This window comes from Staurois parvus, unplaced genomic scaffold, assembly GCF_062004578.1.
Source record: "Staurois parvus isolate SC_StPar_1 unplaced genomic scaffold, SC_StPar_1.0 ptg001133l, whole genome shotgun sequence".
NCBI lineage: Eukaryota > Metazoa > Chordata > Amphibia > Anura > Ranidae > Staurois > Staurois parvus.
This window is the reverse complement of record NW_028318929.1, coordinates 3673211-3699235: the sequence shown is the minus strand read 5'-3', so window position 1 is coordinate 3699235 and position 26025 is coordinate 3673211. Positions and strand designations below refer to the sequence as shown.

Sequence of the window (26025 nt, the reverse complement as noted above, 5' to 3'; positions counted from 1 at the left end):
TGTATTGTGGGTACATTTGTCAGGCTCCTGCAGACATCTCTATTGCTGGAACATGTTATACCCTAAATATGGGTAAAGCACTATGCAAACTGTTGGCGATATATAAATCCTGAATAATAATAATGAGTATAGCATCTTCCTATAGGTTAACTTTGCCTTTTTAAGCTCACCATTCGCATCACAAACGAACTACACAACCTTTGTAAAATCTCCCTTAGGCTCATCACATGCATTAAAATCTGATCATACAATCATCTTGTGTAGTACAAGGGCCTGCCTGATTGGATAGATTAGGTAGATCGTAAAGTGTTACTAAACTCAGGACCCTGCATTCACTTTGCCTGGTCTCCCACAGTACACAGAACATTGAAATGCAATTATTTTAGTAAATATAAACTGCAAAATACCTTTTCTCATCAGCAGTATAAAGCAGTCTTGTGACTTCTCTCAGTGTCCAGCAGTGCACTGGATAAAGCTTGTAGGAGGAGTTTTCTTTCTGCTCTGATTGTCCTATGAGATTGCATAACCCCTGACCCTCTGTGATAACATGCACCTTCCCAAGAAAAAGAAAAACTCTCTAGCAGTACACACCAAACTCAGCAAGTGCAGAGTGTCTCCGAGCCTTTGTTCTATCAGGAGATGAAATGGGGAACATGGAGGGAGGGGAGGATCAGAGAAGACAGGATCAAACATCCTTTTTACACAATGCAGAGGATTAACCCCTTAGGTTCCACCGTGAGTATAACAAGCATGCGTTACTGCATATACAGACTGATTTTACTGTTGTGGGTTTAGTAACACTTTAATATTCCCTAGTTTTGATAAATCTCAAGTTGATTATATGGTCAGGTTGTAACTTGGTGACTCCAAAGTTTATCAAAAATCTGTAATTAGGACCTACCTAACCTATGCAATAAAACGGGTCCCTGCAGTACACAGTTGGTAGATCTAAAGAAGTTCGTTCAGTAAGATTGTAACATGCATTGTGAACTGGATGGACATTCTAGCTCGTAGCACAGTTCAAATGTTGGTATTAGCAGTTAACCACTTGATTTGTTTCCTGGATATTGGTATAAAGGAGGATCTGGGTTTTGTTTTTTGTTTTTTTTTATTTAAAATTTTTTATTTCACTCTTCAACACAGTACAGATTACAACATCAAGGCAAACAATCCACCCAGCATGGTGGGACAACGGCAAACATTATAAGCATCGGTTACAGCCATAATGTACAAAAACCGTGCCTCACTGCAGCACACATGAAGCAGAGGGTAGACAGATGAAATGTCAGTACGACCAAAGGTCCGTTACCAGGCAAGGGACATGGTACAGGCTCCTTCCATCTCTCCCAAACGTTAACCTGAGTCCCAGCCATGTAGGTTTGGTCCTCTAGAGCCAATTATTTTTTTTTTTTTGCAAAAACCATAAGTAGGCAAAAGATAGCGACAGGAGAAAAGGGCGAGAGAAGGAACACAGGATGAGAGAGCGCAGAAAGGAGGGAGAGAGAAAGAGGACTTGTTGCTTTTTTAAAATCATTGTTTTTTTCAGTTTGGTACAAGTTGTGACACTTTTTTAATATGTATTTTATTTCAGCTATTTGCAGAGATGCTTTTTTCTATTAAAACCGTTATCCTGTTTTTGTGAATTAGTCCAAAACTTTCCTAGTCACCCTCTCTGCTCTTTCTTCATAGTTTCATATAGTTACATAGTTAGTCTGGCTGAGAAAAGACAAAAGTCCATCCAGTTCAACCATTAAAAAAAAAAAGTTATAATCCTATACCCACAGTTGATCCAGAGGAAGGCAAAATAACCCAGCAAAGCATGAGCTAATTTGCCCCTGCAAGGAAAAAAATTCTTTCCTGATCCCCGAGAGGCATTTGGGTATTCCCTGTATCAACTTTACCCACATGCAGTTGATCCAGAGGAAGGTAAAAAAAAAACCAAAGCATGATCCAATTTGCTCCTGCTAGGAAAATAATTATTTCCTGATCCCCCGAGAGGCAATCAGATATTCCCTGTATCAACTTTACCTATAAATGTTATAACCAGTTATATTCTGTGTATCTAAGAAAGAATCCAGGACTTTTCTAAAGCAATCCACTGAGCTGGTCAGAACCAACTCTTGGAGTCTATTTTCACAGCTCTTACTGTGAAGAAACCTTTCCGTGTTTGGAGATTACATTTCTTTTCCTCCAGACATAAAGAGTGCCCCCTTGTCCTCTGTGATGACCTCAGGTTGAATAACTACACCGAGTTCACTATATGAACCACTGATGTATTTATACATGGAGATCATATCCCCCCTTATGTATTATACATGGAGATCATATCCCCCCTTATATATTATACATGGAGATCATATCCCCCCTTATGTATTATACATGGAGATCATATCCCCCCTTATGTATTATACATGGAGATCATATCCCCCCTTATGTATTATACATGGAGATCATATCCCCCCCTTATGTATTATACATGGAGATCATATCCCCCCCTTATGTATTATACATGGAGATCATATCACCCTTATGTATTATACATGGAGATCATACCCCCCTTATGTATTATACATGGAGATCATATCCCCCCTTATGTATTATACATGGAGATCATATCCCCCCTTATGTAATATACATGGAGATCATATCCCCCCCTTATGTATTATACATGGAGATCATATCCCCCCTTATGTATTATACATGGAGATCATATCCCCCCTTAATCTCCTCTTCTCAAGAGAGAATAAATTCAGTTCCTCTAATCTTTCCTCATAGCTGAGCTCCTCCATGCCTCTTATCAGTTTGGTTGCCCTTCTCTGTACTTTCTCCAGTTCCCCAATGTTCTTTTTCTGAATTGGCGCCCAAAACTGAACTGCATATTCCAGATGAGGTCTTACTAATGATTTGTACCGGGGAAATGATATCTCTCTCTCTGGAGTCTATACCTCTTCTAATACAAGAGAGGATTTTGCTCGCCAGTTGACAATGCTCTTATTTTGGGGGCAGGTGTGTGATCTTGGGGTCCGTATCCAGGGAGGTTAATTTTCTCTGACTTTGATGAGAGGAGCTGGAGCAGACAGTATATATTCGAGTTGGTCTAGAAAAATGTTTGCGGCTCCTCATTCTGACACATCTGTCTGTTTGTCTAAATTTACCTAAAATGTCATTGCATAGTTTGAATAAATCGTGTACCTGTTAAAGAAAAAAAAAAAATGACCTAAAATGTCACCCAGTATATGCATGGGTAGTCACAATAAAAAAAAATTGAAGCCGTATAAATGCTATTACTATTAAATGAAACTTATAGAAGTACAGCCAAAGCTATTTTAGTCGTACTTCTCCTGTGGACCACAGTTTGTTCTGCACTCCTGTGACCTGTTTCAGCCCGCTGTTGGCTGATGTCACTCAGCTAGTCCAGCCTTGGGAAAGATCCACCCCAGAGTCTGGAGCGACACCTTGCTCAGCCTCTCGGTGATCTGTTTTGAACCTGAGCCAGCCGCTCCCTCCTCCTCCACAGCCCAACTCTCCAGTAAGCTGGGGCAGAGCAGACAGTGGCTCAGAGATCATCAACATCTCTGCTTAGAGCGGCTGTGAGAACTCAACGATCAGCAGTCATGTGATTGCTGAATTCTCACCCTTAGAGCCGCCATGGGACCGATGCTGCATCCACCTAGGTAAGTATGGGTTTTGATTTAAAAAAAAAAAGAAATACCATAATTCTTTTTTTTTTTTCTTTTTTTTTTTTTAATGTAGTTTTGACTTTAACCATTTTCTAATGTTGATATTTATTAAATTTTTGAAGGGACAGAATAAATGACAGTATAAATATTTTTCTTTTTCAGATGGCATCGCGGAATCTTACGAACGGTTTGGAAGAATATATTCGCGAGAGCTTTGTAAGGGATGCCTTGTGGCTTTTTTTTTTTCTACTTATCCCACACCTGTATCTCTTAAGTCCATGGCTTCCTCTGGCTGAAGGAGGAGATCTTAACATCATCCGTCTACCTCTCCACCTCAGGCCAATCAAAGGAAGCCTTGCATTCCCTGATTAAAAATACTAGGCTTCCTCTGAATGGCTGAGAAGCACTCAGCCCAACTCAGTTTTGTTCCAGTAGCAGACGGGATGTTGCCTGTGAGTGTGCTAGGATACAGCACTGCATACTGTACAGGGTGGATTTGATTTAATCAAACTGATTTAAATCACGATATAAATCACTAGTCAGTAAGGCTTGATTTAAATCCTAGTTTTCTACATAAAGACTAATTCTTGCTGGTATAACTTTAATATGCAAGTAGATGATTTTTAGAATAACAACTTTTCATATTAGTTTTTTTATCCCCAGTTTAATAGGTTAATCATTCATATTTGGACAACTTTTCTGTTGTACTTAGGAAGGAGAAAAATAATCATTACCTTAATAATAACAATTTAAATAGATTTATTCAACTGAAACAATAACATTCCAGCATATGTGATTTGCTTAAACATCCATGTTTGTTAACTAATTTGGCTAAACAAAATATATATATTTTAAGAAACTTAGACTGTCAGCCCCTTCCTCCTCACACTTAGTTTCACTTTCTTCTTGTGCAGATCTATTCTACTCTAAACAATCAGAAAAATATTGTTTCTATTCTATTCACTGAACTTCTTGAAACTTAGCAGTGAAGGGGTTGATTCTGTAGTCCTAGGTTTGTAGAAGTTAGGATGAAGGTCTTTTTCTTAACTCTGTTTATGTTATAACATTTTTGCTGTGAAGAAGAGGCATGTGATCTCCGCTGAGTCAAATTCAGTTTTGAGAACTGCAAAAGTAAACCGAGCATCTGTGATAATATCTTGTAGGCAGAGAAACTGCCCAATAATCTTACAAAAACCTCTGGAAGAGCATGACATTGTGAATGGATTCATGGAATTTTTTTACCAAAAAAATTAAACATATATAGCCTTATTCTACATAATTAAAAAACTAATCTTTATTTCATGATGGAATAACCTTTGGATGGTAATATATTTTCCTCAAAAAGCATTTTATACAAAAAAATCCGATTAAAAATCAAAAACATCCGATTTAAATAAAAAAAAATCTGATTTTTTTTTTTTTTATTTTTTTAAGAAAATCATTGATTTTTATCCACCCTGATACTGTATATAGCCAATTCTGATACAGTGCCGACAGCAGCAGATTTACTTTGTTATAGAAGTAGTTCATCTGAGCCAACTTGACCCAAACAAACTATTTAAAGTGAACAGAAACATGGACTTGGGCTTTAGTTCCTCATCACTTTGTCCCTTCATATGCAGGCCACCGCCCCTGTTCGCGAAGATGTCGACATAACAAGAACTAATCTGGAATTCCTGCAGGAGCAGTTTAATAGGATCACAACACACATCCTACATTGTGCAGGTAAATAACAAACGACAGGAAGAGCAGAGAAAGGTTAGTGTCTTGCTCTTTCCTTCCTTAACCACCTGAGCCCTGGTACACACCATAATAGTTGATGGCAGCATTGGCATATGAGTAATATTTTGATCCTTTTCTCACCTCTGTTGTGTTGAAATTAATTTAGGCCTGAGGGAAGGGATATTTTCCTATGATTAGACAATCTCTCTGTGCCAGTGTTTTTCAACCACCTTTCAGTCAAGGCACCCTTTGAAACTCTGCACAATCTTGGGGCACACCAGCCTGAGGACTCGTTTTTTTGCTTGTTCCACTGCGTCAAGTTTTTTAATGGGTTGCTTCATGTACGTGAAATAGGCACTGGCATAATTTTTAAAATCAAGCCACACCAAAACTCATGGTTCTGCGGTACTACGTGTTTTAGCAGGTGCAGATACACTCACATTTACTAGATGTGTGGGGGTGCTATTAACAAAATCATGGCATCTGCACATGGCAGTGCATTATTGTGTGATGTGAGAACGCACAAATACCCCCATATTCCCTCTCCTGGCATAAGTCTCCCCTCACCAATTCCCTTCTCCTGGCACCAAATCCCCCCCCCCCCCTCCCAGAGATGGGGGCGGTAATAAAATCTGTAAACTTCGACGATCTACTAGCACCCTGCAATACAGACTGGAGTGAGAGCATACCCTGCACCTACTCCCCGCTTTCTCCCCCTTTCTACTTCTATCTGTACTCCTACCGGCAGCTCAGAATGCTGGGCGAGCCGTCCAACCTGTCCCTAGCAACTGATGAACATCATCGTTTGGTGAGATGCAGGTGGGCCGCCCACAAAACATTCAGAGTGCCGACGGGGTACAGATAGGAGCAGAGAGGAGATGCGGAGTCTGTATTACAGGAGTTGGCATATAGCAACTGGTCCTTTTGCAACAGCACCCTGGTTGAAAAATGCTGCTCTGTGCAATGAGGATTTCCACCTGCTAGAGGCTTCTGTTATTACCACCAAGATGTCAGGAATTGCTAGATAATTGTGAGTAATGCTTGAGTCTCTGCAAGTGATGCACCATTAAAGACACACTGGGCGTTAGTTACTAAAACTGGAGAGTGCAAAATCTGGTGCAACTCTGCACAGAAGCCAATCAGGGTTTGTCAAAGCTTAATTGAACAAGCTGAAGTAAGAAGCTGATTGGCTACCATACACAGCTGCACCTGATTCTGAGTGCTCCAGTTTTAGTCAATCTACCCCTCTGTCTCCATACCATTCCTTTTAAACCACAATCTTGCTATAGCATTCTAGGTGAATTCAATAGGTTTTTTCTAAATCTACCTGTAAATTCTCCCTCGTGTAGACATTCAGAATCCCAGAGACTGTTGCTGGGTGCTGCCGTCTAGAATGTGATGTCAGCAGCCACAGAGCTATATGCACTATTTTATTCCTCTCTTTTGTGTGCTCTCCTGGAAGTTAGAAAAAAGGGTTATGTAGGGAGATGAGGGGATGGGTGGAGGAGATGGGCTAGCACAGACAATATTTAGACAATCCCAGAAGAGGAAAAGGGCTATGACGTGCAAGGAGATAGGGGGTTGTGCTGGTAATGGACTCGTCCTTGAAGTCATATTTGATAGGTTCATAGGCACATTGTGAGTGAATAAAACATTGTTTATGGAATGGTGGAAAAAACATTTAGGATACTTGATTTTCTTTATTGTACATCACGGGCCACAGAGCAGGCTATAATCAGGACTATTTGGGTTATAGGCCACCTATAGGTGAATGGATACTGGCAGATCAAACAGGAAGTCCTCTCCTATATAATCCCTCCTACACAGGAAGTACTTCAGGTTTTGTGCCAGCTTTTGTAAGGTGGATGGTCATTGATGTACTTGCATGTGCTCTTGGAGCACACCTTGAGGTTCAGAACAGAGAATCAAAGACTTCAATTGGATCCATTCAAAAAGCTGTTAGCCAAAATGGATGGTACCAAAGCCTCGCTTAATAAGGAGACAAGTCCTTCAGATTTTGCTTGTATTGCAGCCTTCTGGTGCTGGACCCTGTGTAACGGAACCCTGTGCAGTACATGGCTGACAAGGCGCTTTCTGGCAGGGTGCTGTACAGGTCCAAGGCAGTGGCGCCCATTTCAAGGTTGGCCCACTGTGGTGGTTGGTGAAGGTCCTAGTCCACAGTCAGCAGTGGAAAGATCGCTGTGTACTCTGAATGTAGTTCAGGTGGTCAGAATTTACTTGCGTTTGGCAGCACACATCAGGAATTCCTGTTGTGTGCTGTCAGAAGGGCAGGCGGCATCCAGGTCAACTATTTCTCATTGGATCCACCAGTTAATCATTCAAGCCTATGGTTTGAAGGGCAAGGTTCCACCCTTTTGGGTGAGAGAACACTCTACCAGGGGTGTGGGGGCATCTTGGGCTATCTGCCATCAGGTGTCTGATGCTCAAGTTTGCAAGGCCACTACATGGTTTTCGATTCATACTTTCACAAGGTTTTACCAGGTGGATGTCAGAGCCACGGAGGATTCTGCTTTTGGCCAAAGCATATTACAAACGGCTGAGCAAGTCCTTTGAGATTAATGGGGGGGTGGTTATTATGGTGTCACCCACCCTGAGATTTTTTTTTTATTGCTTTGGGACATCCCACATAGTCATGATCCTAGCCTCCTCCTGTCACGTGATGTACGATAAAGAAAACTATTTTTTTTTTTTCTTCATACTTGCCTGTAAAATCCATTTCTTGGAGAACAGAGGTCCCCCCCTCTTTCTGGAAAGTCATTGTGTGCTACAAAACTGAAGTACTTCCTGTGCAGGAGAGGTCCTATCGGGGAGGACTTCCTGTTTGATTGATCTGCCAGTGTTCCTTCACCTATAGGTGGCGCATAACCCACAGTCATTATTATTGCCTGCTCTGTGTCCTGTGATGTAATCCAAGAAATGGATTTTACAGGTATGTAGAAAAAAATCCAATTTTTCTCAGTTTATACCTGTTTATTTAAGTAAGTGACAGGGTCTGTTTAAACGCTTCTCTGCTAATGATGCACCATTATACTTTGCCACTGGACCCCACCCCTAAGTTATTTTATTGCTTTCTCAGGAAGGTAGAAGCAGAAGTAAAGCAATTATGGCTAGAAGAGCAGAGAAACAATGATGTGATCTGAAGCAGGCTTCAGGTGGCCATAGACCTACCTTTCTAAAACAGGGTGCCTTGAAGTCTCTTCAGGGGTGCCTTTGCAAAATGTCTAAAAATTGGCCAAAACTCGTATACAAGCCAGCGGATGGAGCAAGCCTGCCATTTAGTTATACAAAGCCACAGGTGTTCATTGTGTGCCATTACAACCTTCTAGCTGTCGGCATCCTGACAACCAATGACATCATCAGGTGATAAGAAGGATGTCAGCTGCCTTCACAGCATCCTAGCTTGACCGTCCCCTGCCCCTCTCCATCAGTGCTGGGGTCACATTAGCTCAGTGATAGAGAAAAACTGAGGGAGAAGAGAAACATTGGTATACTAGTCAGTACCAGTATGCAAAAGTGTATTCGCTTCGGAAGAAGAATAAATCACCTCTAATGTTGGGTGTCCTACATGTGTGGATGTTGCTGCTATTAGAATAGTATTTCACATTTTATAATGGGGTGCCTCAGGACTGTCCATAATTTTAAAGGGTGCCTTCACTGAAACAAAGTTGAGAAACCCTGCCATAGACGATGCAAACACCGAGCGAAAATGTTCGCATTTTTTTCATCATTAGCGTGCCAACTGCGACACACGATTTATGTGTGACAATAGAAAGTGCCTGATCCATCATGGTGGATTTTTATTAGAAAGACAAAACAATTGAAGACACAATCGTATGAGCTATTTTTGTTTTTCACTCAATAGAACTTTTGGATTTCCACTCGTCTATGGCCTAGCTGAGTTTGCCGTGGAAAATAGTCAAATGTTTTGTATTGTCTTGTAGACTCCACGTTCGGGCAGCGTCTTCTGGAGATGTGTAACCAATCACTGTTTGAATGGCTTGCCCTCAATCTGTACTGTCTGCGAGGAGACCAGCACGCTCTCACATCCGTCATTAATGAGAGAATCGTAAGTAGTGTCCTACACATGTACGGGTCACTTCGTTCATTCCAGTGATTTAACTCATTCCAGCTCATCCATTCAGTTGAAATGTATTTTTATCACAGTAGAGAAGACAAAGTTAGGGATTTCCAGCATCTGGTGCAGGAAGGGGTAACAGAATCTTTGCACCAGTCAGTTGATAAGAATGCAACAGCTTGTGGCTTTTGTGGATTCCTTCCTCTGGTGCACAGAAGTAGCATTGCTGAGCTTTGTGAGGAACATGGCATAAAAGTTGATGTACAGTGAAGGAAATAAGTATTTGATCCTCTGCTGATTTTGAATGCTTGCCCACTCACAAAGAAATGATCAGTCTAAAAATTGAATGAGATGTGTGCAAACCTGGTGGCCAACTACAGGAAACGTCTGACCTGACATTAAGGTCCTAGAGTGGCCTAGCGAGTCTGCAGACCTTAGTCCAATTGCAAATCTGTGGAGGGAGCTGAAAGTTTGAGTTGCCAAACGTCAGCCACCAAACCTTCATGACTTTGAGAGGATCTGCCAAGAGGAGTGGGCCAAAATCCCTCCTGAGACGTGTGCAAACCTGGTGGCCAACTACAGGAAACGTCTGACCTCTGTGATTGCCAACAAGGGATTTGCTACCAAGTACTGTCATGTTTTGTGAAGGGGATCAAATACTTATTTTCCTCATGAACATGCAAGTCAGTGCGTCATTTGTTAGATATGCATTTCTTCTGAATTTTTTGTTGCTATTCTGTCTCTCAGTGTTACAATACACCTACCATTCGATTTGTAGACCGATCATTTCTTTGTGAGTGGGCAAACATTCAAAATCAGCAGGGGATCAAATACGCATTTCCTTCACTGTATGTTAAGCCAAAATCTTTTCCTTCTTTTGCCTTGAGTATGGATGGATTAGAGAACCCCTCTCTGTAAATGAAGATGGCAATAAAAGGTATAGATTTCCCCCCACATTCTGTCCAAGGGACACAGAAATCTGTAAGCGTTTCTAGTCTTCCCCTACTCTGCTAAAGGAAAGTTTTTTGTTTTTTAGTTTTGTTTTCTTTTCTCTTTTACTGTGTTGCTGTTGGAAATCACAACTCCCTTCCTGTCTGTTAAACCAGCTGGACAGGAAGTAAAGGGAAATCTCTGTAATGGAGATAGTCGTAAACCTGATGGATTTTCTTTCTGCCCCACTATACAAAACTAAAACAATTGTGACTGGACATATACAGTACTTTTAACATAAAGGAAAAACCGTTAAACTCAAAAGCACAAATGGCAAATCAACACCAATCTTGATGCATGTATTCACAGAACATGCCGTGTTTGACTCTATAACTGGATACAAGATTCGATGGCCACGGGTCTTCATTTTATGATTAGCGGTAGCCCCAACATGATGGAAACATACAAAGCGTGAGGATGAATTTTCAGGACTATCCACCACCATGTGCTTTTTCCTAGCCTTGGGGAAGGATTATTGAATTATTTATTGGATAACCATCACAGTGAACATTTTCTTGCAGGGGATTGGTTATTCATGTTCCAGGCCTGTGACATGTCAGTTTGCTTTTACCATAAACCAACATCCCTCTTTTTTTTTTTTTCTTTACAGAGGAGACTGTCCACAGATGTTTCTCCTGCATTAGTTTCTTGGGTGACTTCTGTCTTGTCCCTGCGACTGCAAGCTCTTCTGGGCCAAATGCCGGTGACGGAAGGAGAGGTGCAGAGGCATGTCCGCAGAGTGGGAGACCCTCCTCGAGTGAGTTGGAACATTCAATAACAGACCAGATTCCTCCTTTCATGTTTAAAGCTAACGTGTTTTGCCCTTGCTGGCCCAACCAGCTGAACATCCACTTATTTTCCCTTCTCTTTCTGTATTTACTGGAGAGTTAAGGGGGTTGTAAACTCTTGCATAGAAAAAAAAAAATAATACATTTCTCCCTGCAAGTTAAAGCGGAGTTCCAGCCGTTTTGGGAGTTTATTAAAAGTCAGCAGATACAAAAAACTTTTAATAAGCACACACTTACCTGTCCCAGGGTCTGGCGATGTTCTCACCCGCGCTGTCCCTTCTCTCCATGGCGCCAGCATCTCATCTGTGGGCACCCAACGGTGACAGCTTGCGGCTTCACAGCCGGGTGCTTACTGCGCATGCGCTGGTCACGGTGCATATCCTGATTGGTCCAGCAGTCTTCTGGGACCTGTGAAGGTTCCCAGGAGACTGTGGGAGGAAGAAGGGGGCAGAACTTCCAGCTCACTTCCCCACGGCTCCCCTCCCCCCCAAAAGGTGTCATATATGGCGGGGGGGGGGGGGGGTGGCAAACAAGCGGAGCTTCCACTTTTGGGTGGAACTCCGCTTTAAGCACATGATGTGCTAATATGCATCACATACTAGCACATTATGAAAGAGTTTCCTTACAATGAAGCCCTTCAGCAGCACCGGGCTCTTATGCATGTGCATGCCGTCCCTTCAGAGCCCATGTTACAATGACGTCACTGGCTGCAGAAACGGTGAGTAATTTCCTAAATGGTGCACGTCTAGGAGATATTCCTTGTACCTACTGGTAAGCTTTACTATAAGTTTGCCTGTAGGCACAAGTGTCCGAGCAGTGTTTAACACCAACACATCATTAAAGCGGTAGTAAAGTGGTTGTAAACGCAAATATAAAAAAAAGTGCTTTTTGTCATAAATGAATACATTTTAATGTAAACCTACATACAGCTGTGAGTGTACCTCAGAAAAATACCCCCTTAGCTTTTCTCAGCCCTCTAAAAACTGCTGGTTTGTGGCCGTGACTTAGGAACAGAGAATAGTAGGCGGAGATGTGGTGTCACACAATCCCTCAGTTTCACATCCTCTATCCTCTGCTCAAGACCGTGAGCTATCTGACATCTCTATGTCTGCGATCATGTCTCCTGAGTGCCATTAGGGCAATACATAGGTGCCAGTGACTGTCAGCTCTGCTTACAGCACAAGATCTGTGCTAATCAGGAGAAAGCTGGTAGGAAGGGGTTAATGTTAAAATTCCTAGGAGTCCTGCAGCCTAAAGTGACAATGTGGACCAAGCAGGGGCGGACTGACCATTTGGGAACTCTGGCAGTGCCCAAGGGCCCGGGGTCAGAAGGGGGCCCCATGAGACGCCCCTGGTACCTTTCATAGGCTTTTTTGGGTGTGGTTTGAGTGTGGGCAAAGGACACAGGGGCCCCATAATCCCTATTGCCTGGGTGCCCCATGAGTTGTCAGCCCAAGGGCCCGGGGTCAGAAGGGGGCCCTATGAGATGCCCCTGGTACTTTTCATAGGCTTTTTTGAGTGTGGGCAAGGACACGGGCCCCATGATCCCCTATTGCCTGGGTGCCCCATGAGTTGTCAGTCCGCCCCTGGGAACAAGAAACATGTAAAACTCTGTAAACAGCAATTCACAAGCTAGGTGCTGTGAATAGAGCAGGACAATAATCAGCTGTCAGCAGACTTGCCTAGATAAATACAGCATTATTTATTTATTTCAGGTACTTATATAGCGCTGTCAATTTACGCAGCACTTTACACATATATATATATTGAACATTCACATCAGTCCCTAACTGAAGTGATGCCGATCTATGTCATAAATCACTGTTGCTGAGTTCTCGATCTTGTGAAGGCAGAGACCAGCAGGGAGAGGACACCCGCTCCCCCACCCCTTTGCAGTGTATTCCATGGAGGCTCAGGCTGGTCTCGTTTTCGGCACAGCCTGTCACTCACTGGAGAAGGGGAGTGGCGACACCATATTTCTGCTTGTCAGATTTATTTTGTTCAGTAGAGCAGGGGGGATTTCTGGAGAAGGGGCTTGCTTCAAGATACCAAACAAAGCTCAAATGCTTAGAAAAGGTAAAATCTGTTCAACTGTAGGATTAGATTGATTTTTTTTTTTTTTAGGTTTACAACCACTTTAAGCGATGATCTGGAGCTTACAAAAAGCTGGACACTGTCCCGCTGCTTCTATATGACCGCACTGGGTGCTGGAGTAGCCAAACACCAGCACTGTCACATGGGCACAAAGGAAATGAATGATGTGCATCTCCATACTTAGACGTGCCAGGTATTTTTTCTCTCCCAATGATGGAGGAATGAAAGGAAGGGTGCGCATTGGGTTGCCACTATTAAAGTGGACCTGTTGTTTTGCCCTGAATGGACAAAGCAATGGTTTATTTTCAGTAATATTATACGGTTGTGCTCTTAATTACTTGGGGCTGCAAGAATGGTTATTCTTCCAGATATAAACCACAGGAACATCTTTATGTCATGGCTTTCTTACATGGCCTCTTATTGTGTCCTCCTCTTCTGTTCTTGTCTCCTTAGGATACAGAGCTGTCCCCACAGGAGCAGCCAATGGAGACCTCTCCTGCTGAGGCTCAGGTATTACTAGCAAGGTCCTCTTCTGTGTGTCTTAGGGCCCAAATGCATTTCAGTCAGTATCTAGATTGTGCAGCACTTTTAATACTTTGCTCCAAAAAAGGCCATGCATCTCAGTTACCTTGAAGTTTGCATATCACAGATTATTTTACAACTAACGTAAAAAAAAGTACATTTGGATAATGTAGATTAATTTGTTCTTTTGATATGAATGGTGTGTGGCATACTTGGTAAAGTTGAATAAACACTAATCCATCCAGTTCAAACTGTATGCATGGGTGTGTTTTTCATGTCAAAAATCTTTCCCATATCCCTTTATACTGTGTTCGTCAAGATGCCCATCCAAGAGTTTTTTTTTTTTTTTGTTTTTTTTTTTTAGCGATCAATAATTCCCGCATAATCAGTTATCTATTTTTTTTTTTTGCAGTTATATTTTGCAAATGATAGAAACATTTTTTTTGCCTCTGCTTTGAACAAATTCAGATTGTATTGAAAGGCCTTTTAGGTGTTTGTGTGTGTGTGTGTTTGTGTATGTTTTTCAGTTGAATTTACAATACTCTGTTCAGAATTGTGTGTGAGGCTTACATTATTCCGGACACAAGTTGTGTGTTCACTGATACTAGTTTGGTGGGCAGCGACGACTCCAGTCTCTCACTCTGTTTCAGCGTTAAAGTAAAACTTCATCCTATTCCCTCCCCCCCCCAACAAAAACTGATGTTTTTATTTTTCCTGGGAGGGGGTACCTTTTTTTTTTTTTTGACAGGTATCTGCTCTCACTTCCAAAGTTCACACCTAGACAAGAATGACATCAGCTTGGCCAGCCCTCTTACCCACCCGCAACCTCCTGGGACATGTCCCAGAAGGCTGCAGGACCAGTCTGAAAGCACAGCGCGATCATGCATACACAGTGGAGAGCTGGCTGTAAAACAGCAGGAAGTCACAACTGGCTGTCACGTTCAGGATGCTGGCATCGAGGATCCCAAACCCGGTGAGGGATCTGCTCCAGTGAAGACACCGACTGTCAGAAGTCGGCAGCTGCAGTATTTTTGTAGCTGTTTACTTTTTTCATTTTTTTTTTTGTTCTAAACAAAACCAAAGTTCCTCTTAAGCTCTCTTCACATCTGTGCAGTCCGCGTTTTGTGCGGGCATGAGAGCCCATTCATTTGAATGGACTCCCGTGCCCTGGGACACGCAGGGAAGAAGTCCCTGCACTACTTTGGAAATCGTAGCCTGCATGGGAACCGAGGTTCCCAGTACAGTTGTGATTTCCAGTGTGGGCAGCATGCCATTAGAATTAATGGCACCCGCTTTCCTCTGTGTGGGTGGTGCAGCTGCAGGCATTTGTGCGGGTCCCACAGGGGCACCACCCACACAGATGTGAACCAGGGGTTAAGGTTGCCACTTTAATCTGACCCTACAGTATATAATTTTAGCGTACTTTTTAAAATTTTGTTCCCTTTATAATTGCCACATAAATGTGGAGGTGGGTAAGAGGGTGCTGAAAACTGAATGCTGAAACCCAGACGAACAGATAATGTGTAAATGCAGGAGCCACGTTCTTTTGGTATACACAAAATACATTTACAGGCGTACTTCGATTTACAAATTTAATGCGTTCTCCAGGACATTTCGTATTGCAAAAAAATTTGTAAACCGAAACGCGGAATGCATTGAAAACCAATTAATCCGTTCTGGAGGTCAGAAAAAAGTAAAAAAAAAAAAAAAAGTCTTTTATCTGTTCAAAACTCTTTATAAAGTGCACTTTAAAGGCATAAATACTGTACAGGGACATGATTAAAAAAAAATTAGTAAATGCATTGAAAATCAATTAATCCATTCTGGAGGTCAGAAAAAAGTGTTATCTGTTCAAAACTGTTTATAAAGTGCACTTTAAAGTCACGGGACCGGCGCTATAAACCTCCCAGGCGCAATGCATCCTGGGGAAACTTACTTCGTATTGCGAAAAAAAATTGTAAACCGAAGCATTATTTTCAATAGATTTTCATTCGTAAACCAGAAATTACGTTACCCGCGGTGTTCATAAACCGAGGTATTACTGTATGTCCTTTTTGTGGTTATTGAGGTTTATATTTATATGTAAAGCTTTTTATGCCTGGAGTTCTGCGTAATGTTGTTTAGATTGCGATGTTTGTGCCGCCATTTCCAGTAGCATTATATTACACAGTGATACTTTCCCTTTTATTCTGTCTGCTTCTTTGTCTCCACCCATGTCGTTCTATCTGTCCCACAGCCGGGTGCTTCTTCTCCAGCCCCTGCCACCACAGTGGAAGAGGTCCTCTTCATGCCCACTCAGGCTTCAGCACCAGCTCTATGTCCGGACTCAGAGCTCCCTCAACAAGAAGAGGCTGGGTCTGAGCCATGGGCAGCAGCAGTGCCACCAGTGAGTGCCATATGGTCCTTGCCAGTCATTTACTCTTCTGTCCCTTTTTTTTCCCCTACATTCCCATCTCCTGTGAAATTCTCGCTTTTTTCTGTTTTTGGCTCATGTTTTGGCATGTCACTGTCCTCTGCCTCTGCTTATGGCTGTTGCTTCTCCTTCTTATCCAGGAGTGGGTCCCTGTCATTAGGCAGGACATTCAGACCCAAAGGAAGCTAAAGCAGCAACCGCCACTGAGTGATGCCTACCTGAGCGGGATGCCCGCCAAGAGACGCAAGGTAGGATTCATTCGGCTGGAGCAATGTGTGTGCCTTTTGTTGTATTGTACTGGGATTCATTATGGCTTCTCTTTCAGACAATGCAAGGAGAAGGACCTCACCTCTCCCTCTCGGAGGCTGTGAATCGGGCCGTGAAGTGTACGGGAGCCAAACCAGAGACCAGTATGGAGAGTCTGAAGAGAGAGTTGGACAACAGCGAGGTACAAGGCCGATACAGAGAACAGGTGAGCGGATTTAATGGGTTCACAGTGAAGAGCAAAAACAGAGCTGGAAGTGCTGAGAACTGATTTTGATGGAGTGCATGGAAAGTGAAGAGCTCTTAAAATGGAACTTAACCCCTTCACGCCTAAGGGTAAAACCAAATCTAAATGCCTAAGCACAATTTTGCAACGTTGACCTGTGTTAGTAAAACCATACATATCATCACAACTACTTTGTACATCCAGGTGAATTATACCGTGTTTATTTCAGGACAAATTGGGATTTCATTTGGTGGTAAATGGTAATGAATATCTCCTGATTTTTTTTTTTTTTTTTTTTTTTAATCAAAGGAAAATGGCCCAAAATAGTAAAAAAAAATATTATTTTTTTATTTAGCTGTGTTTCTTGTTACCATAACCTACCACCAAAGAACAACCCAAAATACATTCTCCAGATCTTGACAATCGCAGCGATACCATATATGTGTATGTTTGTACCCGTAGTACAGCCCAGAAACAATAGTGCGCATTTTGTTTGTCTTTTTTTTTTTTTCTACCTAAATCACACTGACACTGATACCAAATTTTTTTTTTTTATTATAAATCCTGACCTTGACCCAAACACTAACCCTGGCACTGAACTAGATCAAACCTGATCTAGGTATTTATTCTTTGTTTTATTTTTTTTTAATATTTATTTTTTTTTTAAACAAACATTTTTTTTCCCTCTATGCCAAGAGTTAGGCTACGTTCACACTAGCCTTGTGTGCAGGCGGCAGAGAGGCGTTTGGGAAGCGTTTTTACCGCTTCCCAAACGCCTCTGCCAATTCTGCACATTACAGCACATGGTGCTGTTCTAACAGGAGCGTTTGCGTTGCGTCGCGTCGCGGCAAAACTGACGCCTCTGGTCGAGTCAGGAGGCTTTGAAGCCTCTTATTCTCGTCTATGGTGCCGCTCCGCAAACGCCCGGCTGGCGTTTGCGGTGAGGTTGCGGGGTGTTTGCGGAGTGGTAACACCACTCAAATGCATTATAGGCGTTTGTGGGGCGTTATTAACGCTCGGCAAACGCCTAGCAACCGCCGCTAAACCGCGCATGCGGCGTTTGCGGTGCATTTGCCGAGCGTTAAAAACGCTCCGCAAACACCGGACCAACGCTTGCCAAACGCTATAGGGGCGTTTGGCAAGCGTTGGCAAAACAGCCTAGTGTGAACGAGCCCTTAGAGAGATACAATGTATCTCTCTCCTCCATTCATAGAGAGAAAAAAAAAACAAGGGGGCCGGGCTGTACAGTGACTGATCACTGTGATAGCCAATCAGAGGCTATCACAGCGATCATGTGACCTGGAATCGGGAGTCCCGGGTCCCGATCATTAAAATGGGACACGGGGCTCTCAGTGACACCGCGGTCTTTGTGCCGGGAGCACGCCACCAGCAGAAAAACAGGTACGCAAATATGCGGCCCCACGGAGAAAAGCCCAGTTCTGTGAGGCCGCTCATGTTGGCGTCAAGGGGTTAAGCTAGCATACTGGTTTAATATTCACCTCCTGTCATCTATTGCATAGCTATTCTTAGACTGGGGGATGGGGGGCAGCACTTTGAATCGATCAGGTGAGAGCAGAGCTGATGACTGTCCAATCAGCAGGCTGTGGGCAGAAAAGTGACATCACTATATTTTTTAACTTAAAGTGGATGTAAAGGTTAAAGGATTTTTTACCATCATGAATTATATGCATGAAGGTAAAAAAAAAAACCTGTGTGCAGTAGTGCCCCCTTTTAAAACTTAACTCAACCCCCTCCGATCCGGCAATGTGCATACGAGCCTTGGCTCTCCCCTGTCTTTCCCTCTTCATTGGCCGAGACAGCAGTGGTAGTTATTGGCTCCCGCTACTGTCAATCACAGCCAGCTGAATTGATACAGCAGTGGCTCAGGAGCGAGCCTGCTCAGTGGCCCCATAGCAAGCTGCTTGTTATGAGGACAGGATGGAGGGGCCTGGAGTGCCAGCAGGGAACCCAAGAACTGCTCTGTGCAGTGGTTTTGGGAAGTATAACATGTTTGTTAGTTAAGGTCTGGTCTTTTTTTTTTTTTTAAATATCACTTTAAACAGAGAAAGTCGTGTCACCCTCCTGGCTGTGCTGTCTGGAGGAGGTGTATAAATCACAATAGTGACTGGATAGAATTACTACTTCTGGCAGATAGGTTCACCGGATTCTCCTTCACTTTCTGTCTCGGTGACCACCATCACTGGAGCAGGAAGCGATGATCCCCTTTTCCGCAGCAAGAAAAAAAGACTGCTCCACATTATACTTTATTTCAGGTACTTATATAGCGCCATCAATTTACACAGCGCTTTACATATATATTGTACATTCACATCAGTCCCTAACCCTCAAGGGGTGTACAATCTAAGGTCCCTAACTCACATTCATACATACACATATTAGGGCCAATTTAGACAGGATCCAATTAACCTACCAGCATGTCTTTGGAGTGTGGGAGGAATCCGAAGTACCCAGAGGAAACCCACGCAGGCACAGGGAGAACATGCAAACTCCAGGCAGGTGGTGCCGTGGTTGGGATTTGAACCAGTGACCCTAGTACTGCCAGGTGGAAGTGCTAACCATTTTATCCACTTGTGCTGCCCATTTATAAAACAAATTCTTCTTTAGCGTAAACTGTTCCCATGAGAAACACATGGACTGTCATTAGTGACGTTGTTCGGGAAATGCTAATTTGCTGTTTATGCTGATCCTCTGCCTGTGACTTGGAGGAAGTACGCAGATCAGGAACGTCAGGAAGTCTTCATTTGTATACTCCTGGATGAGTGTCGTAAAATACTGAAGCAAGAATATCAACATGACATACAGGCAGTACCTGAACAGCAGCGATGGCTTCTCTATGAAAGATTTTACTGAAAAGGTCCAGTCTGGTGACTACCGACTTTGGGACAGGAAGTGAAGAAAAATCTCAGCGGGAGATAGAAGGCAATAAAAACTTCACAATGAACAGCCTGTTTGCCTTTAGTAAATATGTGAAGGAGAAGTTGCACTTGCAAGGAAATTGGCCCCAGAGCTTATTGAATGAGGTGAAGCTCTGCTGACTTCTATCATCCAATCACATGTAAGCAGAAATCCGTTTTTTTTTTCTTGCATATGATTGGCTATACTTTTCAAAGTGCAATGTCAAAACATTTGCTAAGCTGTGGACACAATTCCTTTGCAGAGTGCAGCTTCCTTTGTAGAATAAACAACCTATTTGTTTTGTAGTAAATCAACAACAAGATCTCAGCCCCCAAAACTATTTTTGGCTGAAGTTTTACTTTAACCCCTTGCCTACCAGGCACTTATACCCCCTTCCTGATGGGCACTGATAGGTGGCACTGACTGGCGGCACTGCTAGGCAGCACAGGTGAGTGGCACTGCTGGGTACAGGTGGGCGGCACTGCTGGACACTGATCATCAGTGCCGATCCATCCTCTGACAATTGCCGGTTATCAGCAGTACTTTCCTCACGCTGTGACAGTGTGAGGAAAGTGCTGCCGATAACGGCAACTGCATTTACCGGTGATATGCTGTGTCATTGGACACAGCTGATCACATGGTAAAAGGCCGCTGTGATTGGCCTTTTTACCACATCACGTGATGAGCTGTGTCAGTAGGACACAGCAATCATGGAGATCGCCGGGTGCACGCCCACAGGAGGGTGTGCTCAGGGACATCGTTATGACGCCCTCTCAGAACTGGACAACTGTGCTGTAGCTGTCATTCGGTTGGCAAGTGGTTAAAGGAGATCTCTGGGCCATATGCTAGCATACGAGGGGCGTCTAAGTCAAACTGGAACTTTTGAGTTTATATAATAAAAGAAAAAATTGAAAGGAGTGGAAACTGCATTTATTTTTCCACATACTCCCCTGCTACATTTATACACTTATCCCAGCGTATAACTAATGCCTGGAAAGTGTCGGCATAGAAAGACTTGTCAGTACACCTGAACCATCCTAGGACAGCCTGCTTCACTTTGTCATTGTGTTCACCGTTCCCACAGGAAGATTCGCCTCTTGTGCAATTTCACGACGGGTTATGCATCGATTATCCAGGATCAGGCGTTCCACGTGCTGAATGTTTACAGGAATGACTGCTGTGGGCTGGGAACCACCATGACCTCCCACATGGAAGGAAAATATATTTGAAATGCTACAATTTTGGCCAAAGTGTGTGTGTGTGTGTGTGTGTGTGTGTGTGTGTGTGTGTGTGTGTAAAATATACATACAGTTGTGTTCAAAATAATAGCAGTCAGACATCACTAACCTGATCAATCACTGTTTTTGGTAGAAATGATATTTCTACATGGCAAATAATTTACTAGCAGGTGTAGTAGAGTAATAGAAATCCAACAGACCCAACAGTCATGACATGCATGCTGCTGATTCTGTGTAATTGAATCACTAATTGAAAGGGGCATGTTCAAAATAATAGCAGTGTGGAGTTCTATTAGTGAGGTCATTCATTCTTTGAAAAACAGGTGACAATTATTGCCCTTGTTTAAGGAAGGAAGGCAGCAAATGTTGTACATGCTGGTTACAGTGCATTTCTCTCTGAAATTCTGAGGAAAATGGGTCGTTCCAGACATTGTTCAGAAGAACAGCGTACCTTGATTAAAAAGTTGATTGGAGAGGGGAAAACATATAAAGAAGTGCAGAAAATGATAGGCTGCTCAGCTAAAATGATCGCAAATTATTTAAAATGGCAACCAAAACCTGAAAGACGTGGAAGAAAGTGAAAAACTACCATTCGAATGGATAGAAGAATAGCCAAAATGGCAAGGACTCAGCCAACAATCAGCTCCAGGAGGATGTAAAGTTCTCTGTGAGTACTGTTACAATTAGAAGACGCCTATGTGAAGCCAAGCTATCTGCAAGAAGCCCCCGCAAAGTCCCACTGTTGAGAAAAAGACATGTGCTGAAGAGGTTACAATTTGCCAAAGAGCACATTGACTGGCCTAAAGAGAAATGGCGCAACATTTTGTGGCCTGATGAAAGTAAGATTGTTCTTTTTGGGTCTAGTGGCCGGAGACAGTTTGTCAGACGACCCCCAAACACTGAATTCAAGCCACAGTACACTGTGAAGACAGTGAAGCATGGTGGTGCAAGCATCATGATATGGGGATGTTTCTCATACTACGGTGTTGGGCCTATTTATCGCATACCAGGGATCATGGATCAGTTTGAATACATCAGAATACTTGAAGAGGTCATGCTGCCTTATGCTGAAGAGGAAATGCCCTTGAAATGGGTGTTCCAACAAGACAACGACCCCAAACACACCAGTAAACGTGCAACATCTTGGTTCCAGACCAACAAGATTGACGTTATGGAGTGGCCAGCCCAATCCCAGGATCTTAATCCAATAGAAAACTTGTGGGGTGACATGAAAAATGCAGTTTCTGAGGCAAAACCAAGAAATAGAGAAGAACTGTGGAATGTAGTCCAATCATCCTGGGCTGGAATACCTGATCACAGGGGCCAGAAGTTGGTTGACTCCATGCAACACAGATGTACAGCAGTTCTCAGAAACAGTGCTTATACAACCAAATATTCATTAAGTGATTCAAAGGAAAGCAAAATCTTCAAACATTTTTCAGTTTATATAATGAATGTTTGAGTTTGTAAAGAAGAATAAAAACACTGCTATTTTTTGAACCGTCTAATATTCACTTTTCTTCAATTTTTTTAGAGGAACAACACAAATTTGATATATTTTCTTCATGTTTTGATTTGGAATAGAATGTGTAGTGTTCCCAATGCATTTGTGTGTATGGAAATAAAAGCTATTAGAAGGATTTTGAGGTTTATTCACTTTTTTCAACACACTGCTATTATTTTGAACACAACTGTGTGTGTGTGTGTGTGTATGTAGATCGATAGATAGATTATAGATAGATAGATTTAATATATATATATATATATATATATATATATATATATATATATATATATATATATATATATATATATATTAAATCTGTTCTTTAGATTTATTTTAACCTATAAAAAAGTCATATATTTGTAAAATTTGTAAATGCATTCCAAAAATGTAATTTTAATATATACTGCATGTTGAAATGCGTTTTTATTACAAAATATATGAAAAATATTTTTAAAAATAGTTTCAAATATACTGTATGTCTTATAGTTTTACATATATTTTGTAAATGCATTCCAAAAATGTAGATTTGTAATATTAAAGACAGCATATTTGAAATTGTATTTTTAAAAATATTTTTCGGATATTTTGTAATAAAAACGCATTTCAACATGCAGTGCATGTACAGTTGCAAGAAAAAGTATGTGAACCCCTTGGGATTATGTGGAGTTTTGCATGAGTTGGGCATAAAATGTGCTCTGAACGTCATCTGAGTCACAACAATAGAAGAACACAGTCTGCTGAACATAATACTACACAAACATTAGATGTTGCCATGGTTTAATTGCACATAACATGTAAACATTCACAGTGCAGGGAGGAAAAAGTATGTGAACCTTTGGACTTAATAACTGGTTGACCCTCCTTTGGCAGCAATAACCTCAACCAAACGTTTCCTGTAGTTGCAGATCAGACCCGCACAACGATCTGGAGTAATTTTGGACCACTCCTCTTCACAAAACTGTTTCAGTGTAGCAATAGTCTTGGAATGTCTGGTTTGAATTTCTCTCTTAAGGTCATGCCACAGCATTTCAATCGGGTTGAGGTCAGGACTCTGACTGGGCCACTCCAGAAGGCGTATTCTGTGCTGTTGCAGCCATTGTTTTGTTGAATTACTTGTATGCTTTGGGTCATTGTCCTGTTGCATCACCCATCCTCTGCGGAGCTTCAGTTGGCGGACAGATGGTCGTACGTTTTCCTGCAAAAGTCTTGATAAACTCTGGAATTCATTTTCCCATCAATGACAACAATCCGTCCAGGCCCTGAGGCAGCAAAGCAGCCCCAAACCATGATGCTCCCTCCGCCATGTTTTACAGTGGGGATGAGGTTTTGATGTTGGTGTGCTGTGCCTTTTTTTCTCCACACATAGTGTTGTGTGTTCTTCCCAAACAACTCAATCTTGGTTTCATCTGTCCACAGTATATTTTGCCAGTAGTGCTGTGGAACATCCAGGCGCTCTTTTGCAAACTTCAAACGTGCTGCAATATTCTTTTTGGACAGCAATGGCTTCCTCCGTGGTGTCCTCCCATGTACTCCTCCCATGTACTCCATTCTTGTTTAATGTTTTCCTTATTGTAGATGTGTCAACAAAAATGTTAGCATGTGCCAGAGATTTCTGTAGGTCTTTAGCTGACACTCTGGGATTCTTCTTTACCTCATGCAGCATTCTGAGCTGTGCTCTTGCAGTCATTTTTACAGGACGACCAGGCCTAGGGAGAGTAGCAACAGTGCTAAACTCTCTCCATTTGTAGACAATCTGTCTTACCGTGGACACATGAACATCAAGGCTTTTGGAGATACTTTTGTAACCCTTTCCAGCTTCATGCAAGTCAACAATTCTTGATCGTAGGTCTTCTGAGAGCTCTTTTCTGTGAGGCATGGTTCACATCAGACAGTGGTTCTTGAAACCAGTAAAGCCAAAACAGGTGTGTGTTTTTTAAAGGCAGGACAGCTGTCAGCAACACATCCAATATCATCACACTGATTGGAGTCAAGGTTGGCTCACTCCTGGCTCCAATTAGCTCTGGGAGAAGTCATTAAGCTAGGGCCTCACATACTTTTTCCTCCCTGCACTGTGAATGTTTACGTGTTATGTGCAATTAAACCATGGCAACATCTAATGTTTGTGTAGTATTATGTTCAGCAGACTGTGTTCTTCTATTGTTGTGACTTAGATGACGTTCAGAGCACATTTTATGCCCAATTCATGCAAAACTCCACGTAATCCCAAGGGGTTCACATACTTTTTCTTGCAACTGTATGTGTGTGTGTATGTATGTATGTATGTGTGTGTGTGTGTGTGTGTGTGTGTATATATATATGTATGTATATATATGTGTGTATATATATATATATATATATATATTAAAATTACAAATTACATTTTTGGAATGCATTTACAAATATATGTAAAAATATGTTAAAATGACTGTGTTAAAATAAATCTGAAGATTATATTTAAAAAATATATATATTTAAAATATATTCATATTTTTATATGTATTTATTGAAATATATTGAATATGGCCAAAATTGTAGCATTTCAAATACATGGCAATAATAGGACACACTACTACTGCATGTAGTACCCCCACGCTAGCATCCCTTTTTATACCTGGAAAATGAACAGTGTTGCTTTTGACATGAATGCTTCTTGTCGTAATACTGTAGTGAAATGTTCATAGTAATATTTTATTTTTACATTTCAGCTGTGTCAAGATATCCAGAAAATTCTACAAGACAACGAGTCATATAATCCTCAGAGATTCCCGAACACGCAGAGAGCATTCAAGGGAGACCCTTAGACCCCGGAGGCTGGGAAGACCCCTCTCCTGTGTATTCCTATATAATTGTCCTACGTGTACCTCACTTCTGTTGTATGGATATGGCTTACATGACTTTTACCCCAGTATCAAGACTCCTACTTGTTCACTGTGTCCCCTGACCCCCCCACCCCGTGTACCAAACCTATTGTGCTACAAGACTCACAAAGCTTTTATATGGAACTCTGTATCTGCATCATGAAACTCGCCAGGCTCCGTCAGACACCGGAAATCAGGACTTCATGTCAGTACGCTGAGATTCACCTGGAAACAGAATGCATATTTCTTACTGCTATGAATGGGACGACTTTCACAGTGTGTAATGGCTGCTCTACTTCCCTTTTAAAAGCAACGCACAGTTCCCCCCCCCCCTTCCCCCCACAAGTTCATTACCCTTTAAATAAAAGTCTTCTGAGACAAAACTGAAACGTGTGTTACATCTTAAGGTTGATACTTGTCACCTTGGTTTGTTTGAACATCAATTTTTCCTGGCCGAAATTCCTTTAATTTATTTTGCACATATTTATGCGTATTTGCGCACGAATTTCGGAGTATGCGTGTACACGAGTAAAATACATTCTAGCTCTCAGAATGCAATTCTAAACTCTTCAGATTACCAATTCATGGGCGTATTTGCAAGTGTACCTGTGTAAAATACTGACTGGCAACACAGATTTTTTTTTTAACTCTTCTATACTCACTTGTTAATGCTCATGTGTGTACAGGCACATTGAAAACAATAAGCTGCTT

The 26025-nt window shown here is 42.0% G+C and overlaps 1 protein-coding gene across 3 annotated transcripts in view; it reads left to right on the top strand.

Annotated features, from left to right (window-relative positions):
* Window positions 1-25697, top strand: part of BAG6 (BAG cochaperone 6) — a 65159-nt gene extending 39462 nt beyond the window's left edge. For all 3 annotated transcript variants that reach the window (XM_089659135.1, XM_089659136.1, XM_089659134.1), the window contains 9 exons: window positions 3843-3896; window positions 5303-5405; window positions 9365-9489; window positions 11099-11245; window positions 13824-13880; window positions 16129-16278; window positions 16446-16553; window positions 16631-16777; window positions 25162-25697. In XM_089659135.1, the coding sequence (XP_089515261.1) occupies window positions 3843-3896; window positions 5303-5405; window positions 9365-9489; window positions 11099-11245; window positions 13824-13880; window positions 16129-16278; window positions 16446-16553; window positions 16631-16777; window positions 25162-25257 (987 nt within the window). In that variant the 3' untranslated portion in view covers window positions 25258-25697. The remainder of the gene's footprint in view (window positions 1-3842; window positions 3897-5302; window positions 5406-9364; window positions 9490-11098; window positions 11246-13823; window positions 13881-16128; window positions 16279-16445; window positions 16554-16630; window positions 16778-25161) is intronic.
* Window positions 25698-26025: the final 328 nt, after the last annotated feature.